This window comes from Zonotrichia albicollis, chromosome 5 (assembly GCF_047830755.1).
Source record: "Zonotrichia albicollis isolate bZonAlb1 chromosome 5, bZonAlb1.hap1, whole genome shotgun sequence".
NCBI classification, from domain to species: Eukaryota; Metazoa; Chordata; class Aves; order Passeriformes; family Passerellidae; genus Zonotrichia; species Zonotrichia albicollis.
The window spans coordinates 69,110,891-69,128,787 of NC_133823.1; the positions used below are offsets into that span (position 1 = coordinate 69,110,891).

General features: G+C 46.4%; 1 protein-coding gene across 11 annotated transcripts in view; it reads right to left on the minus strand.

Moving 5' to 3' along the window:
* Positions 1–17,288, minus strand: part of JADE1 (jade family PHD finger 1) — a 46,259-nt gene extending 28,971 nt beyond the window's left edge. Inside the window, exons 1-3 of one of the 11 annotated variants that reach the window (XM_074541993.1) lie at positions 16,602–16,640; positions 9,991–10,086; positions 7,781–7,858 (exon numbers count right to left, since the gene is read on the minus strand). In XM_074541993.1, coding sequence (XP_074398094.1) covers positions 7,781–7,832 — 52 coding nt within the window. In that variant the 5' untranslated portion in view covers positions 7,833–7,858; positions 9,991–10,086; positions 16,602–16,640. The other 10 variants (XM_074541998.1, XM_074541997.1, XM_074541992.1 and 7 more) reach the window with 10 other exon arrangements.
* Positions 17,289–17,897: the final 609 nt, after the last annotated feature.

The following is a 17,897-nucleotide window of genomic DNA, read 5'->3' on the forward strand; positions in this document are numbered from 1 at the left end:
CTGCACTCCTCCCCAGGAGTCACAGCATGAGCCTGAGAGCATTGTTCAAATGCTTTGTGAGCTCTGTCAGGCTGGTGCTGTGACACTGCCCTGGGGAGCTGTTCCAGTGCCCAACCACCCTCTGGGTGAAGAACCTTCTCCTGATGTCCAACCTAAACCTCCCTGGCTCAATTCATGCCATTTCCTTGAGTCCTGTCCCTGCTCATGAGAGGGAAGGGATCTGTACCTGCCCCTCTGCTTCCCCTCACGAGGATGTTGAAGATCACAATGTCTCTCCTCAGTCTCTTCCTCTCCAAGCTGAACAGACCAAGTGATCTCAGCCACTCTTCCAGACCCTCCACCATCCTTGTGGACCTTCTCTGGATGGTTTCTCATGGCTTAATGTCTTTATTATATTGTGGCACCCCAGAACTGCCCCCAGCACTGGAGCTGAGGCCACCCCAGTGCAGAGGGGACAATCCCCTCCCTTGCCCAGCTAGCAATGCTGTCCCTGATGTCCCCAGGGCAGGGCTGCCCTCCTGGCTGACCAGGGCACTGCTGACATTCAACTTTCCATCAACAGGACCCCCAGGGCCCTTTTTGTGGCCTTACTTTCCAGTATCTCATTGCCCAGTCTGTCTGTACATCCAGGGTTGCCCCACCCCAGGTGCAGAATCCTGCACTTGTCCTTATTGCCCTTCATTTGGTTGGTGATTGCTCATCTCTCTTATCTCTGAGCTCTTGCAGGGCCTCTTTGCCCTCAGGGGAGTTGACAGCACCTCCCAATGAAGTGTCCTTGGCACAGTTGCTTAGCATTCCTTTCAGCTCCATGTCCAGGCCATTTAGGAAGGTGTTGAAGAGCACAGGGCAAGGAGGGAGCCCTGCAGAGCCTGGACACGAGCTGATGTCACCCCACTCCCTATAATCCTTTTTGCCTGACCCATGAGCCAGTGGCTCACCCATCATGTGACAGGGTTATCCAGCTCTGTGTTGGATATCTTGTCCAGAAGGATCTTCTGAGACACAGTGTGCAAAGCTTTGCTCAACTCCAAAAAGATTGCATCTACTGGCTTTCCTAGATCAACCAAGTAGGTCACTCTGTTGTAGAAGGATTCAACAGGCAGGACTTTCCCCTCACAAAGCTGTGCTGGCTGGTTGCATTATCCCACAGCTGCTTTTCAGTACCTCCCCAAATAATCTTTTCCATGACTTTACCATGATTAAATTGATCTTTTCCATGATTAGGCACTGAAGTGACACTGACAGAGCTGTAGTTTCTGGGATCTTCCTTCTCATACTTCTTGAAAACTGTGACGATGTCTACCAGTTTCCAGTCAGCTGGGATGTCTCAGGATTCCTGAAACCATTCAAAAATCATCAAGAAATGTTTTTCAGTGACATCAGCTAGCTCCTTGAGGATGCTGTGATGAATCCCATCAGGCCCCATGGATTTGTAGGGATCCAGCTGCAGCAACAGATCCTGCACAAGTTCAGGGTCAACTGGGCATTGATGATTCTCACCATGATGATCCTCCAGCTCAGGGCACTGAGACCCCCTTGGTCCATCATCAGCATTGAGGACAGGGGCAAAGAATGCATTAAACACCTCTTGCCTTGTCCATGTCCCTGTCCCTGTTTGTGGGGTGACCATCCCCACCCTGTAACAGGCTGATGCTATTTCAATACTGCCTTTTGCCATTAATGTATTTAACAAAACTCTTCATTGTTCCCTACATTTCTGGCCACCTTTAACTCCACATGAGCTTTGGCCACATGAATTTCTCCCTACAGTGCCAAGCAGCATCTCTGTGCTCTTGTCATGTCACCTGACCTCGCTGTACTCAGCATGCACCTCCTTTTTTTGGCTTACATCCAAGAGGACATCCCTGCTCAACCCAGCCTTCTGCCTTGCCTGCTTGACTTGCAACATTTAGGAATTGCCTGCTCCTGTGCCCTTAGGTGGTGGTGTTTAAAAACTGACAAGCACTGATGGACCCCAGCACCAGCAAAAACATTTTCCCAGAGGACTTTATTTACTTGAACAGCTTTGTGCCTGCTCTCCTCATGTCCAGAGCTGCTGTTTTCCTGGCACTTTTCCTCCTGTCAAATGATGGTCATCATTATGGCAAGTCCCCTCCTCAGATGTGATACCCTATCAGGCAAGATAAGCCTTTCAAATCATTCTTCCAGATTGTTCCAGCAACTTCAGCACAAGCCACTCTGGCCCACTCTGAGATTAATCTCCCGGTAAGATGCTGGTTCTTACCATCTGCCATCACTCACCAAGCCTTTTTCAAAGGCACACAGTGACCACTCCTCTTGCTGCTTCACCCAAATTCTGAGCACTGTGACTACATTACATTCTGCTGTTCTGTCACCATCCCTTACCCTCCTGGCAGGTTCAGATGAAAAACAAAAAAACCTTCCTTGCTGCACAAAGCTCTGCACATGCAATCAGCACATTTCAGGCCAGCAGCAGCTGCAATTCCACAGTAAATGACACACACCCCCAAGGTTATGTAGTCAGTAACCTTTGTGAAGGCACCCTGGGATCCATCTCAAACACTACAGGAACCCACTGGGATTCAAAGCCCTTTCTAAATCTAAGATCCTCCTCATTCAGTCAGTGCAATGGATATTGGCAAAATTCGTTTAACTTTAAAATAACATTTGTTTAGCAATGATACAATAAGGGTCTGCCTAAATTACAGAACTCTATTCCATAATCCACAGGTATTAAATCTTTCATTTCTCAGAACTCACGTGAAACTCTGTAAATCTTGGAAGTATTTTTCATTTGCAAGTGTCTTCAGTTCTCCTCTTGGACACTCTGCATGTAGGAGTGTGATAAATTGATAACCCCTCCAAGAATTAATGAAAAAGCAAGCAAAGTCTGAATAAAATCATGCTTTGAATTCCTTGCTCATGGGAAACAGCACACAAACTCTCTTGGACACCAAGGAGTGCCTGGATTTCTCACAATACCCCTTATACAAATGCCCATGAGTTTCAGACCTTTCTCAAAAACAAGCTGTCCACATGTCAAACCAATTTATGCAAAAAAGGAATGCCTTGAAGCTATAAATGGGAACTCCTCCACTGCACAACTTGATCTCACCAGGAAACAGCATATGGAATATTCAGCACAAACCACCTTTGCAGATTCACAGACCAATGAGACTAAAAAGCCAGGTGTCAAACACTGAGCAGGAAAGCTGAAGCAGCTTCACTATCTAACATTTAATTAGAGTGAGACCCCAAACCATAAAGAGAAGGTTTAGCAACAGAGCAGCAAGCTGAAATGCAGTGTAACAAAATTTGCTTAAAAACTACCAAAGCCAGCCACCAGAAATCAGGAGTGTCATGGATTTGAGGTGAACATTACTGATTTCCTTTCTGCAGGCTTTGAAGAATGCAGCATGTACATGACAAGGCTTTTATGAAGGGCCTGGCTAATATGAATGCCCATTATAGCTGCTGTACTGCACTATCTGGAAGGCCACAGGAACAAACAAGCTCTGCCAGGTGAGCAAAGAAGAAAAGCTTTCAGGAGCAAAAACTCTTAGGCACTTCCCCAAGCCTCCTCTCTCAACACCATTCCTCTGTATTTAGACAAAAGTTCAACATCCAGAGCAATGCCTGCAGTCATTTTTCATTCAATTATATTTCACGGGTAAGATGTTCAAAAGTGACCTCTAATTTCAGAAAATGAAATCCCTGAGAACATGCTCAGATATCCAGGGACTCACTTCAGAACTGCCAGGCAAAACTGGCACTGACACCTCCTGCCCAGTGCTTCAAATATGCTATTTTGGCTTTGTGTTGAAATGAGGATTTAGAATTCTGATTCTAAGGGGACACAGCTTAACAAGTTCTAGTAGTTAGGTTGAAGTACATGAAATAAATACTTTTGGGAGCTTAGCTTTCGGAAAATAATCAAGTCTGAGGGCAAAGAAGTGATGAGAAAAGCAAGGGTGCTGACTTTAGGCTGCAGGTCTTTAAAATTCTGCAAAAAACCACAAAAACACCCACACTGAAATATATTACATGAGTCAGTAAATACATGTACATACTCCAGGACTGCAGCCATGCTGTTAAGCTTTCTCCTCTGCTCTATTTTGCTCCTAAATGAAAGCCATTCTCCCTTCTTTCATCTCACAAGATGAGAGCACCTTTTTCTCCCTCTGAAGAACTACTGTATCTCCAGAATAATTTATTTTTAGCACTTGGGTATGAGCTTTGTTTCCTTGTGACTACCAAGGAAACTGATTCAGTTCAGTGATCTAATGAAAAACAACTTCCTTTTTTTTTTAAATAAATTCCATTATTAGTGGCATCATTACTATTACATTCCAAATATTCAGGATCCTGAGCTCAAGAGAATAAAATGTAGATTTCAAAATATTTTCCAGGTTGCACAAGCCTAGTCCAAAAAATCACCATCATTCAGGTTAGTCAAACCACATTTCCTCAGTGACCCTCATGATGAATTTGAGACGCTTGATCACAGCCTAGTAAAGCATGGCATGCAGAAATCAGCTGCACAACTGCAGCAGCTGGAGGCACAATCCCCATTTAGGATGAGGGAGAGCAAGGCTGAGCCCTAAGCTCAAAAACCATGAAGCAACAAGTCCACTGGAGAGTCAGGAAACACCACTGACTGAAAGGGAAGCATGTGTTTGCCAACAGGATTCCAACCAGGAATTGATTAAAATTGCAGCTTTTCAATTAGATGATGTCGGTTTGAAACACCCAGATTAGTCAAATGTAATTGTTGTCCCAGAATAGTCAAATTTAATTGTTGTCAGGCTCTGGAAACTGTGAGAAGGAAAAACACCCAGTGAAAAACTTGAAATCTTCAATACAGATCACAAAAAATCAGTAGAAATTTTTATATTGTTTGAGGGGGGAAAAACTTGAAGCTTTCAATACATACCACAAAAAAATCAAGAGAAATTTTCATATTTTTTGGGGGAGAAACTTGCTTCCCCTTCTAAGACTACTGCAAGTACAGTGGATGAGAGATACTACTGGCAAAGTAAGACTACAGAAACAAACATAGTGAAGAGTAATCAGTAATTCTACCAAAGGCAAGAGAGATCCTGTGAAGGTGAAACCTGTAAGGGGACACCCTTGACATTCAAATAGAGTTGCAAGGAACCACTGGTATCTCCTGCAACAGGAAAAGAGGAAAGGACCTAAGCTAAGTCAGTCATTCTTTTCAGGGAAGTCTGAATGACAAAAAGCCTTGGAAGTGCTGACCTCACATTAAACACTCCTTCTGAACACGTATATAGAAATAGAATGAGTATGCAGGAACCTATATCTTAATTCACCCAGTAACAAGAGGCAAAAAAAACCCAAAAAAACAAAAAAACCACCATAATCAACATAATCAAGGAAAGAACAAGTGTAATGCAAAGGAAATGGTATACATTCAAATAATATTTGAAAAAACTTTTAAAAATCTCACTACCTTTGCCATGCAATTCATTCAGTGAAGTTATCTGCAATAACCAGGCTTTAAAATAGACATATCATAAAAGGGCAAGAGGCTTCCTTTTCTTTTTCAAACTCATTTTCTTATATCATGATCTATGGAACAGATATTGTGGAAAATATAATTCACTAAGTTGATAGCTCTATTCCAAACAGTCATACATCAAATGACATTACAAACAAGCACTGTAATCAGCAACAGGTCAGTCAATGGTATCTATTTCAGAACTTCAATTCCAAGATTAACTGCTTCATATTTTATTTGGTAAAAGCTGTTACACAAGGCACATGAAGAGATCAAAGGCTTAAAGAAAACAGCTAAGAGAGTGAAAATAAAGATTAATAATACAAAACTCTATTTTATAAAGCTGCTAAGGAATGAAAAAAGGGTGAAGCTAAATTTTAATGGAAGACATCATGTGCGCTGCTACTTTACCTTACAAATAAAAACACAGCTTTGTTTCTGGGAAGTACACAGATTTCAATTTTAATAACCTCAACTAAACTTCTAACCAATAAAAACATGTCTGATTGGTTTGGGGTTTCTTCTTCCAAAATCCCCCAGCTGCAGGTAGCTCTCCAAAACCAAGCCCAATTCCTCACCTCTAAGAGATTTTGCTCAATCCTTATTTGGATCAACTCCTAATCAGCCTGCTAGTTCTTACCTTCTCTAATCCCTTCACCTTTACTACTTGATTTCAGCACCAGTTTGCCCAGGGTTGTTTAGAGAGGCAGCTTTGGCCATACCTGAGCAGAGGCAGCACAGACACACCTATGAAATGCATGCAGGTGAAGCACATGGAGCCACAGTGTACCACAGGAGTAAATTCTCACAGTGAAGCATTCAAAAGCACCTAGGAAACCACCCCAATCATTTTCAGACTGAAATTTTAGAAAAAAAAAACCCCAGGCTTCAAGATGTGCATCCAGATAGGTCAAATGAAAACCACAAAAACCTCCCTGACAACTGGCTAGGCTGCAGTATTGCCAAGTGCAATCTACTTGCTCATTTGGGCAAATAAGACACCTTGGCACATCCCCCAAAATGGTATTTTGTCCCTCCCCCCCTCACCTTGTTTTTTCTGCTTAAATGAAAGATTATCAGTCCCTGGAATCCAAACACAAGACAGAGAGAGATATCACAGTGTGTGCTAATTAAAGCAGTACAGGAACAGTTAAAAACCATAAATAAAAAAATAAAAACCCTCCTGTATCCAAACTAGTGATTTGTTGAATTCTAATTTTTGTAAACAATTCCTCAAAGAAAATCTTTAAATGCAGTGATGAACAGCTTTTTGCTCTGTTATTGTTTTCTACTTAAGCTTGAAGCACTATACTTGCCCAGTGTGTAAGAGGGTGTGAGAAGACTTGAAGCAAATTTAAAATCCTTACGCAAACTTCCATGGACAATGTCAGATGTCTCCATGCTCACTCTGTCCTTATAATGATTAAATTATGCTGCTTACCAAGGTTTCCAAGATGACCACTGACTTTTTGTGCAACATGAATTTGTAGAGAATTTTTCAAGTTTGACAGAAGTTTTATATTGTACGTATTTGTACGGCACTGTGTGCTAGTTACAGCAGTACAGGAACAATTAAAAACCATAAATATGCTGTGTATCCAAATTAGTGATTTGCTGAATTCAAACTCTTGTAAGCAATTCCTCAAAGAAAATAATCAAATGCAGTGAGGAACAACTTTTAGGGTCTGTAATTCTTTTCTGCTTAAGTACTATACTTGCCCACTGTGTGAGAAGACTGAAGCAAATTTAAAATCCTTATGCAAACTTCCACGGGCAGATGTCTCCATGCCCACTCTGTCCTTATAATGATAATTTATGCTGCTTGCCAAGATTTCCAAGATGACCACTGACTTCTTGTGGGACATGAATTTGTAGAGAATTTTTCAAGTTTGACAGAAGGTTTACATTGCATAGCAAATGACAATATAAACAAGCACTGTAAGAAGTAAAAAGGTCAGTCAATTGTATCTATTTCAGAACTTCAATTCCAAGATTAACTGCTTCATATTTTAATTGGTAAAAGCTCTTCTTTTCTTTTATTCTTTAAAGCTACACGTTCTAGTTTAGCTCTTGTTTTATCTCATTCACTAAAATGTCAGTTCAACGGGGGATGCTGGATCTGCAGCCCACCTGTGCTCAGAATGACCGAGATCATTCCAACACCCATTGCTCCCAGCCCAACCACGATGCAGAATGCCTCTGGCACATGGAGCACTGCGTTAGGACACGTTTTTCCAGCTCGTAACCTCCTGCACTCTCCACCAAAGGAGCACTTACTGCCATTGTCGTCAGAGTCCTCACTGCTGCTAGGAAGCCGATGTCGTTTCATGATCTCCCCGGGAAACAGCAGGCAGCCTGGGAAGCAATGAGACAGCACTTAACCCCAGGTAATGACACACACTCAGCAGCTTGCGCTTCTGATGGCATGCGAGCATTTACAGCACACAAAGGAAAACAAACAACTCCAGCAGCAGCTGAAAGATGAACAGGGAACCTCTCAAGGGTGCTTAATTAGGCTGTTATCCCAGGAGCAGGTGAACAGCACTGGAGAGTGGCAGTGACAGTCCCACCCATGCTTTCCCCCCACCAAAAAGCTGAATTTTGTCCTGAGAGGCGTTAAAATCACTAAATATCCGCAGCCAATGTGCTTAACTTCCCCTGCCTATTCTGCCACTAGATTCGCAATACAATAACGTTTTTCCTGCTTGTGTCAATATTTACTTTGGCTAATATATTTTTGGAGCAATTTTGTTCCTGTTTAAAGTGCCAGATTTACGAAATCGGAGATTAAAGTCATCCACTTACACATAAAAAACAAAACATCAGCAGTAGCAAGCCCAGTTTTCCCAGATTAACTAAACATGCATCATCTATGCCCTGGAAAGCACCACCCTCTCAGATGAGAGGGTTACGTCCTCCTGCAGGGACATTTCAGCACCATGCCTAACACTAACTGTTCTTTGGGAGTAAGATTATTCAGATGATTACTCAGAGGCTCCTCCAAATTGCCAGATTTCTACCAATACCAAATTCCTGAGCACGTGGGGCTGTGATAAAAAGGCCAAAAGTTCCAAATCTTTCTAAGTGGTGTTCTCATGGCACTGACATTTTCACGTGTATTCCCTGTGGAATGAAGCCAAATTCAGTAACAACAAGGAAGCTGTAAATAGCTAGTCAGTATTTACATGTAAAAAGCTATAAAAAAGTCAAGTTGAAGAGCAGGCAAATACATGACAAGACAAGTCCAGAAAGGCATATCCACCATAAGTTAAACTGACAAGGGCTCTAGATGCACATCAAAACCCCTGAGTCTTTGCTTATCACATATCAATCCTGGTATCAGCAAGGTCTGGGCACTCTGCTGGCAGCAAATCCCTCATACCCACCTCTGCACACAGCCAAAATATTCCTTTGCTTCTAGCTAAATGCAGAAAATCTAACCTTATTTCCATGTGAGCTCAGACTTTCTCAAACCCTCTCAATAAAACTCCTTGCAGTGGTCCTTCAGTGCAAGAATTAACTGCTCCAACTTTGTTCACTGAAAGCACAGCTCATTGTAAGAAATTCAGTAATGCCTTCAACTTTTCTAAGACTGATACCCAAAATAAGAAAACCTAAAAAAACCTGACACTATTTACAATAAGGCACAAAAATATCTGCTTGCAGAGAAATTAATACAGTTCTAAGAGCATGAGCATTGCAGGATTGCCTCCTATTTCATATTACACCTGTAAACAGAGTTGGGGGCAAGCCTCCCTCCCACAGACTGACTTTTCAGAGTGGGATTTAACACACCTGTCACTGAAACATGCAACAGTTTTGAACTGCAAAGTTTGCTCACTAAAAAGAAGCTGAATGGTTCACATCACCAAGACCTTTTGTCACCACTTCATAAAGCAAAAGTTCACATGCAGTGTCTGATGCCAGAGAATAAAGAATCATCAGTGGCAGCCTCTTACAGGGCTAGAAGAATTCTCTCCAAAAATTGCTTTGAAGCAGGCCAAAACTTTGTGTGTATGATGGGAGATGGAAATGCTGCCAGTGGATAAATACCCACACTAGCCAGGACCATCAAAACCCACTGAATACAGATCTGGTATAAATTTAAGAGATCCAGAGCCAAATTCCTATACAGTCACTTAGAAAGACAAAAAGCCAATATTCAGATCCAAAACAGGCTAAGACAGAGCTGAAAAATCAATTAGTTCTTACAAGGCCAAAACTAGAGGGATGAATATCTACCTGTAAGGTACTTGTTCTATTAGTTCACATATTAATAACAGCAATGTAAAAGAAGATATTCACTTAGCAAAAATCTCGCACAAACAAAGTAAAGGCAACTTGGAAGAAAATTCAGGAAATTTGTTCTGTCTCAAAAGTGTAATTTGTATATTTCTGGTTCATTTCTTGGTTTATTTCCCATATGGACTGAAAAGCACAATACACTGATAAGCAAAACAAAAGAGTTTATGTACACTAAGACACACCTGTGAACTTGCAACAAACAAGAAAATTTGGAGTTCTGCTCCTTCACATCCTTCTGGACAAGCGTATTTTGAGCTGATCTTCTCCTAACATACTTCCTGCAAATTCAAACAAAAAATAAAGAAAAAGATGGAACCTTCTTCTTCCTACCACGTGTCTTTAAAAAACCCAACATCTCCTTTTTGGTTGCTGTTTAAAGGAGAGTGGTAATCACACCTCCCACAGTTTAAGCACTCTCCAGAGCTTTTCAGGAAATAATCCAGAGCAGAAGCCACTTTCCTGAGCACAGAGTATTTAGATAAGGCAGCTAATTTGCTTGTCCACTGCAGTCAGGCATCTGAAGTTGGCCACACTGAAAAGCCTGTGTTCTCAATTGTAACATTAAAAGAAATATCCCATTTGATGAAACTCCTGGGAGATTGTTTTATAGATCTGTGTGGGGAAAAAAAATTAAACTTAGAGATTTCATTTTCCCATCTTTGAGCCTAACCTGAGTTTACAGGGAGCTAAATCACAGATGAGAATACAGCATTTGGCTTCTTAGAGCAAGACTTAAACCTTGTGAGATTAACCCCCTGGAACTTCAGTCATTAGAAGTACAGCTTTTTTTCAACCTCTAAAATAATTTTAAACTGCTGCCGCCAGATGTTCATATCTAACACATGTTCTAGAGGTAACACTGGAAGAGCTAACAAGACGTACAACCACGCAAACTGAAATGCTCCTGGTTTCTGTCAGGTGGTGGTGACTCAAAGCCACACAAGAAACATGTTAAAAAGTGCACATTAAAAACAAACATGGGTTATGGATAGTGAGTTAGATGCAGACTGATACTTCAAGTTTTTGCCCTGTTCCAGCAGGCAAACACTACAATCACTATGCCTGTAAGCAAAGAGAATTCCCATGTAAGCATAAAAGCAGCAAAACATTGGAGGCCAGCTTTAATAGCAGGAGTAAAAGCTATGCACCCCAGCCTGCAACACTTGCAGGGCAGGAGGAGACACCCAGATGACTGAGCTCAATTCCTAAGTGCCTGCAATCACGTAATTGCTCTCCAGCCCTGAAGTTCCCACAAAAATCCACTGCAGCCACCCAGGCCACAGAACAAGCTCCCAAACCCCTTCTCAGAATCAATGAAAGAATGAATGTGACTTTCTCTGAAGAAAGGACACAGTCAGCCAAGCAGTGCTTGTGGGTGAACCCAGGATCTTCCATCAAACATTTCTGGTTTTCCCAAATTCTTATAGCAGCCCAAAAGGGTGCTTGCCCAACACACTGTTCACCTAAAGGGAAAGCCCAGCACTCCAAAAGCTGCTGCATCCAACAACCCTAAGCTGGCAAAGGCTGCCCCACCAAGCCACACTCTCTTGTGAGTTTCCAGTGACTCCTGTGAATTCCTAATAACTCAGCAACTTTATTTACAAACTTTCAGTTTCATTTCCTCGAAAGAGGATTGTTTCTTTTTGTTAAAAGCATCCTTTCAGAAATCAGTCAGACCAAAACCAAGCACGCTGATGATGTTTTCCCCTGACACACCAGTGTAACATCCACCAATTTACTGAGAAGAAACCAAACTGGGCTCAGGCTAATGCCAGCTTTCAGCCAAACACAGCTTTTGAGAAACAGCCACGATTCTGCTGGCAATGTTACTCCAATTCCACAGGCAGCAAAGCATCCAAGAACACTTCATGCAGTCACACCAGCATGATAAATGCACCAGTGGGACACAGACCATGCCTTTTTAGCCCCCAGTCACCCTCAGATGAGCTGGTCACACCAGGGCAGCACAGCTGAGGCCAAGCACAGCTTAGAGCACGCCCTACTGAGCTGCTCCAGAGGCTGGAGGTGCTGCTCTGTTTTACAGAAACACATCACCAGTTGCTTTTCCACTCTTTTTAAACGTGCTTGCCCTGCAAGTTAAGCTCTGGGTTTTGCTCAATGATTAGATACAAACTTTAAACATAAGAACGTAACTTTGGACTTCCATCGTGCCTTTGCTCAAATTGGTTTTGAAGGCAAAATTACACCACCTGAAACTGACTTCTGTATTTTGGAGAGCGTGGGAAGCCTTTTTCAAAACACTTGTAAATGTTGTGCAAATGAAATGACTGGACAATAATCTAATATAATCAATGTCAGGTCACACAACAGCATTTGAATTTACATATTCTTGTGGGGCTGAGCAACAAACACCTCAATCTATACAAATAACTAGATGCAGGTAGGCATGGAGGCTTTGCTGTCCACTTCCCAGTATTTGATGACAGATGCAGTGCAATGGGTTAGACTCAGCAACCTGACACAGCACAGCAAATTCACTATTTTTAGCAGTGTCATTACCATGCTACTCCATCCTTACCTCTCCAAGAGATAAATTACCAAAAAACCCTAAGACCCCACAGGACATTGATGTCAAGACTTCCTTTTTCCTCCCACACTGGAGTCACAGGAGTTGCACTGATAAGAGTGTAAAAAATGCAAAGAGCAGAACTCCAGAAACCACCCCAAGAAACTGGGACAACAGTGTGCACACACACATCCATGTGCACATAGATCTTCACTCAGTTTGACCTCAAGTAGAGAGGCAATCAAAGAGAAAGATGTAAAGTGTGTCAGTCCTTGTTATGCAAATAGCTAAACAGAACCAGATTGTAAAAAAAAATTATACATGGGAAAATCTACATCCTCAGGTCAAAGGTTTTCCACAGCACAATTCTTAGTGAAGTATTTTCAAGGGCTGCAAAAACCCCTGGGTAAAAGAGTGTATAATTCAAACTCTGACAGACAATTAACTGTAACCATGTTAACGGGTGTCACTGTAACAAACTGCACCGAACAGCTGCACAGACAGAATGGGAAGAAAGCAGAGTTATGACAGATGTACACCCTGAAGACAAACTGAAAAACTGCCTTTTCCTCAAAGTAACCCACTAACTGCAATGAAATGAAGACCTAATTATCTCTAGTACACAAGAAATTGCTCCAGAACACCTATTGTACAAATGGAAGTGAAGTGTGACACAGCTTAATAAAATGGGTAGAAGATGCAGACATTTGGCTTCTATTATTGGGCTCTTTTTAAATAGCTTATTTATAACACCACCCCTTGTTCACTGACACCTGACATCACAAGAAGCTTTTTGGCTTCTACCCTAGACCTAAAACAAAAAAAAAAAAAAAAAAAAACCAAAAAAAAAAAAAAGGAAGCACATCAGAAATAAGCTGTATTACTAAAATCCAGCTAAAACTTTTAAATTACATTATGCAGCACCGTCCACAGTGCAAAGAGTCACAGACCTTAAATCTGGAGGATGAAAATCTTCCAAGTCTCACAAAACAAAGAATTACTTGGCAAACAAGCCCAACAGTGTTCTCCACAGGGAATATTTCTACTAAATTCAGCACACCTATTCAAAATTTATCAATACATGAAAAAAGCACAATTTGGCCATATCAACCAACACTTCTCAGGAATCTACGTGCTCATTTATGCACCTGTGCAAACCAGCTCATAATGTCAACTTCCTACCTGAGCAGCGCCAGCAAATTATTCCCAAAGTGTGGGGGAGTGAGAGAACCTGACCATACAAAATCTTGAGCAATGCATAAACTGGGTTCCAAGAATTAATGCAACCCAACCTGTACCCACTGCAGTTCATCTCTTCCACCTTGGTCATCTCCAGCTGAAAACAGGAGCATGAAGCAGCAGTACTAAACACATGGAGAAATCATTTGAGGAAACACTGGAAGTTTGGGTTTTTTTACTAGTTCTGTGAATTGGGAATGAAACCAGAGAAGCTGGAAGGGAAATCTGCAGCTGTGAGAGGAAAGGGGAGTTTATTATTATTATTTTATTTTAAACATATGTATTAAACATAGCTCAAAAGCAGGGAGCAAGTGGTATCTGAAGCCAGAGGGAAAATCCTGCCACTAAAACATACAATCCTTGCTGTTTCAACAATATCCCACTGAGTGTGAGAAACCTCTAGAAATAGAATCATAACAAGCACATTTTGGCAGAACTTTAATGAAGGTTTTAGGTTTGCAAGTGTGGGCAGCTTCTGACTTAGTCAAAAGACAGCACCTGCTTAAAAAGGAAATTATTCCAAATAACAGCTAAATGTTTCTCAGAAAAATGGGGCTGGCATAAAAGCATCTTCAGCCTTTGACATCAAAACGTCAATTAAGATGTGTCGCTACATCCTGCTGGAATTTCGGCCTGTTTGACTGGGAAGGGGTGAGGGGCTGACATATCTCAGGATGCCCCGGCTCTCACCTGCCGGTGAGCCTAATAAACTTTCTCAGAAGGAGCCGATCAGCCGGAGAGGGCCGGCAGGAGAAGCTGGCCGGCGGCAGGTGCGGGCTCAGAGCCGCTTCCCGCAGGCTGACAGCAGCCGAGCCTTCGGGACTCACTTCCAAAGCCGCGCTCACGCCGATCCCGGGCTGCAGCCCGGCCGGGTGCCGCTCAGGGCGGCTCTCCTCATCCTCCTCCTCCTCCTCCTCCCGCAGCGATCCCATCTCGGCTCCGCGCCCGCCACCCCGGAGCCAGCGGGGCACGGCGGGCCGAGGTCACGGAGCAGCCTCCCGGCCGGGCTACACCTCCCCCGCGGGGGTGGCACCTTCCCGGCCAGCTGCCATGGGAAGCAGCCCGGCTCGCCCCCTCCTTCTCCTGCCTGCCGGCAGCCGCTCCTCCCCGCCGCCGGCCGCACCAATCCGCTCGGCCACGGCTGCAAATCAAACTTGGTGCCCCCGGCTCCGCCGCCGCTGGCTCCAAGCGCTGTCACTGCCCAAAACGGCCGCGGCACCTTCCCCGCCCGCCTCCCCCCGGGGGCGGACGGGACGGCGGATGGAGCGGCGGCTCGGAGACGAGCTCATTTTCTCTGTCCGTCTCTCCTCCCACTCCCAGACAGTTCTGGAAACTGTGTTATCACCTCTTGTCACAGGAAACCAACCAGCAGGCGGTGCAAACAAACAAACACCCTTTGCCTCCACCCTTCCCAAAATCATCCTATCGGGAACCAACGGGCGGGCGCGAACGGGAAGGGAAAAGCAAATAATAAAAAAAAAAATTCCGCAAATTAAACCGAAACAACAAAACATCCCCCCTCCACCTCCTCTCCCCCAAAAAAACCCACAAACCGAACACCACCAAAATTCTCCTGGGAGCTGGCGACTAGGCGAGCCCAGGGGCGGGCAGGGTGGCTTTGTCTAAGAGGAACAAGTGGAACGATGGCTGGAGCCGCACTCACCTCCCCGGGGAGAGCGGCCCGCTACACAGCAATGCCGCAGCCCCGCTCCGTCCCGCTCGCCGGGCACCGGGGCAAGAGCCGCGCCGCCGAGCTGCCCCGACCGCCGCCCGAGCAACTTGGGGCGTCCGCCGCCGCTCCCCGCGCTCCCCCCGCGATGTTACGGTGGCGCCCCGACACCGCCGGCCGCCTTTGCGCTCCCTCGCCCACAAACTCCGGCCCGGCCACGCGGGTTCGCCCCTCGGCCTGCGCCGGGAGGCAGCGCCGGGAGGGGCCGGGCCCCCCCGCGTCCTGCCCAAGTTCTGTGCGCGCCCCCCGCGCCGCTCCCGCCGCAGCCCCCGCGGCCGGGGGCGCCGTGCACCTGCCGGCCGCTGCCCCGATGCCGCCCCGCGCATTTCCCCGCCTTTTCCCACTCTCAAACACGTGCACTTCGGGGCTCGGGCAAGTCGCTCTCCAGCGGGAGACACCGCGCACCCATCTGGGGGGACGGGGCCAGCTCTGACAGCCCGGCGCTCCGCGCCTCCAGCGCCCATGGAGCGGGAGGCACACCGGCTGCGGCTCCAAAAGGCAACTTCTGTTTAATTTCACCGATGAGCAGTTTTTATGCTTTCCAAGCATTTTTCCCCCCCACAAGCCAAATCCAACTGCGACTGGGGGGGGGGGGGGGGGGAAGCAAAGCTGCTCCCGCACACCGAACACCTCCTCTCCCACGCACAGCGCTCCCCGCCCGCGGCGAGAGGCGACGGCTCTCGTGGGCATCTGGGTAACACGGTGCCACACAGTGGCCATGGCTCTCTCTCTCTCCCCCACCCCCTTCCTACACATCACTATCCGAGCAAGACTTGCGCTCTGCCATTGCCATCTGGCTACCAACTTGCTCCAACGCTCCCTACTTTCCGCGGCGGGCGATCCCGGCGCTGCCCCCGCGGCGCAGCCTGCAGCGACGCCTGGGGCGCAGGGCCGGCGGCACGGCACGGCACGGCACGGCGCAGAACGGCACGGCACGGAACACCGGCGGCTGCCTCACTTGGCCGCCGCACCTGGGCAGCTGCGCGGTGCAGCGGAACAAAAAGGGAGCCGGAGCCGGCACCGGGCGGCAGCGCTGCCTCCCCTCCCGCCTCCGCCCCGCCACAGCCCCGCACAAGTTGCTTGTGGGATAGCGGAGCCGCAACTCGGCCGCCTCCCCTCGCCCCGTACCGAGCGGCGCGGCTCTTGGCGCCATGTTAATGACGTACTATCTTATTTCCACTAGGCAGCGACCTTCGGCACGAAACTGCTCTCCCGCCGCCTCCGGAGCGACAAAAAAACCCCATCAAATATGGCTGTGCTGGCGGCTCCGCGGCTGGCGCTGCGGCGGGCACGGTTACCTGCTGGCGGCGGCGCGGCGGCGGCGAGGGCGGGCGGCGCGGCCGGGCTCCCCCTGCGCGGAGGGCTCGGGGCCGCCGCATGAGTTCGGGCAGCGGGCACGGAGAGCGGCTCGCTGCGCCACACACACGCACAGCACACACACACACACTCTCTCTCACACACACAGATTCCCTCTGACTGACGTTTGTACTTGTTATGGAGGAAGGACTCCGTGAATCAAACTCGTTTCTGGGTCACTGCTGCCACAGGGGGGAGCTGCTTTAATCCCCTGCCAAAACTGGAAGGCGAGGGGAAGGGGGGAGCGGTAATAATAATAATGCAGCGCCGGCGTGGGGAGGCGGCGGCGCGGCCCCGGGGGAGCCGCCGTTAACTCTTGGCGGGCCCGGCCGCACCGTGCGGGGCTCCCGCCGCCCCGCGGAGCCCCCGGGGGAGCGCGGCCGCCCGGCTCCCGCCCGTGGTGTTCCAGCGGGCTGGAAAACGCGGATGGGCGGCTGGGAAATGATACGTGTCTGCGCCCGCATCCCGCCCGCGGCACTGCTGGCCTTACCCTGCGACCATTAAGGCTTCTCTCCAGAAAGATTTAAAGGCGATTTCGCAAGCAGGAATGGTAGCGCTGCGCTGGCTCCCCGCGCAGAACGCGTGAGTCACTATTTTGTCAAGCAGAGAAACTGAGGGTACCAAGAGTTAAACGCCGTGGCCACATGCGTAGCGCATAATTGCCGGGGCAAGAATAAAACTGCACGCTCCCTATTCTCAGCCCCCAGCGTTATCCCTCTGGCTCGTTAACTTTGATACTTCTCAAAGACTAGAAAGAGCCAACACAATCTGCGGTTCAGTTCACATCTCTGTAGCAGGAGAGGAAATTATCTTAAATTGGCACCAAATGACATACTAAACTTCCCATTACCTAAAGAGCGTGTTTGAATGCAGATTTCCTTATTTTTTCCACATAAATCGCTTTACCTCCCGCCATACACCTGTGCTCCCTGAGTGAAAAACTCCCCCTTTCGAACAGAATTCCTGAGCAGATACAGTCTGAGGTAATAAACACCACAGAGAAGATTCAGCATCAGCTCAGACACAGAATGAAGGCGATCCGTGTAAAGTAATCCCCATAGTATGCAAATACAAATGAATGCAGCCTCCACAGCAACATCAGCCTGCCAAGGAATCACACCTCAGTTCAGCAGAGGAATTGGGTCGTTACTCATCCCTGCAAACCGAGCCATTTATTCTGCTGTCTCACCCAGCCACCCACCCAATAATGGGAGCAGTACTTACACTGAATCTGCACA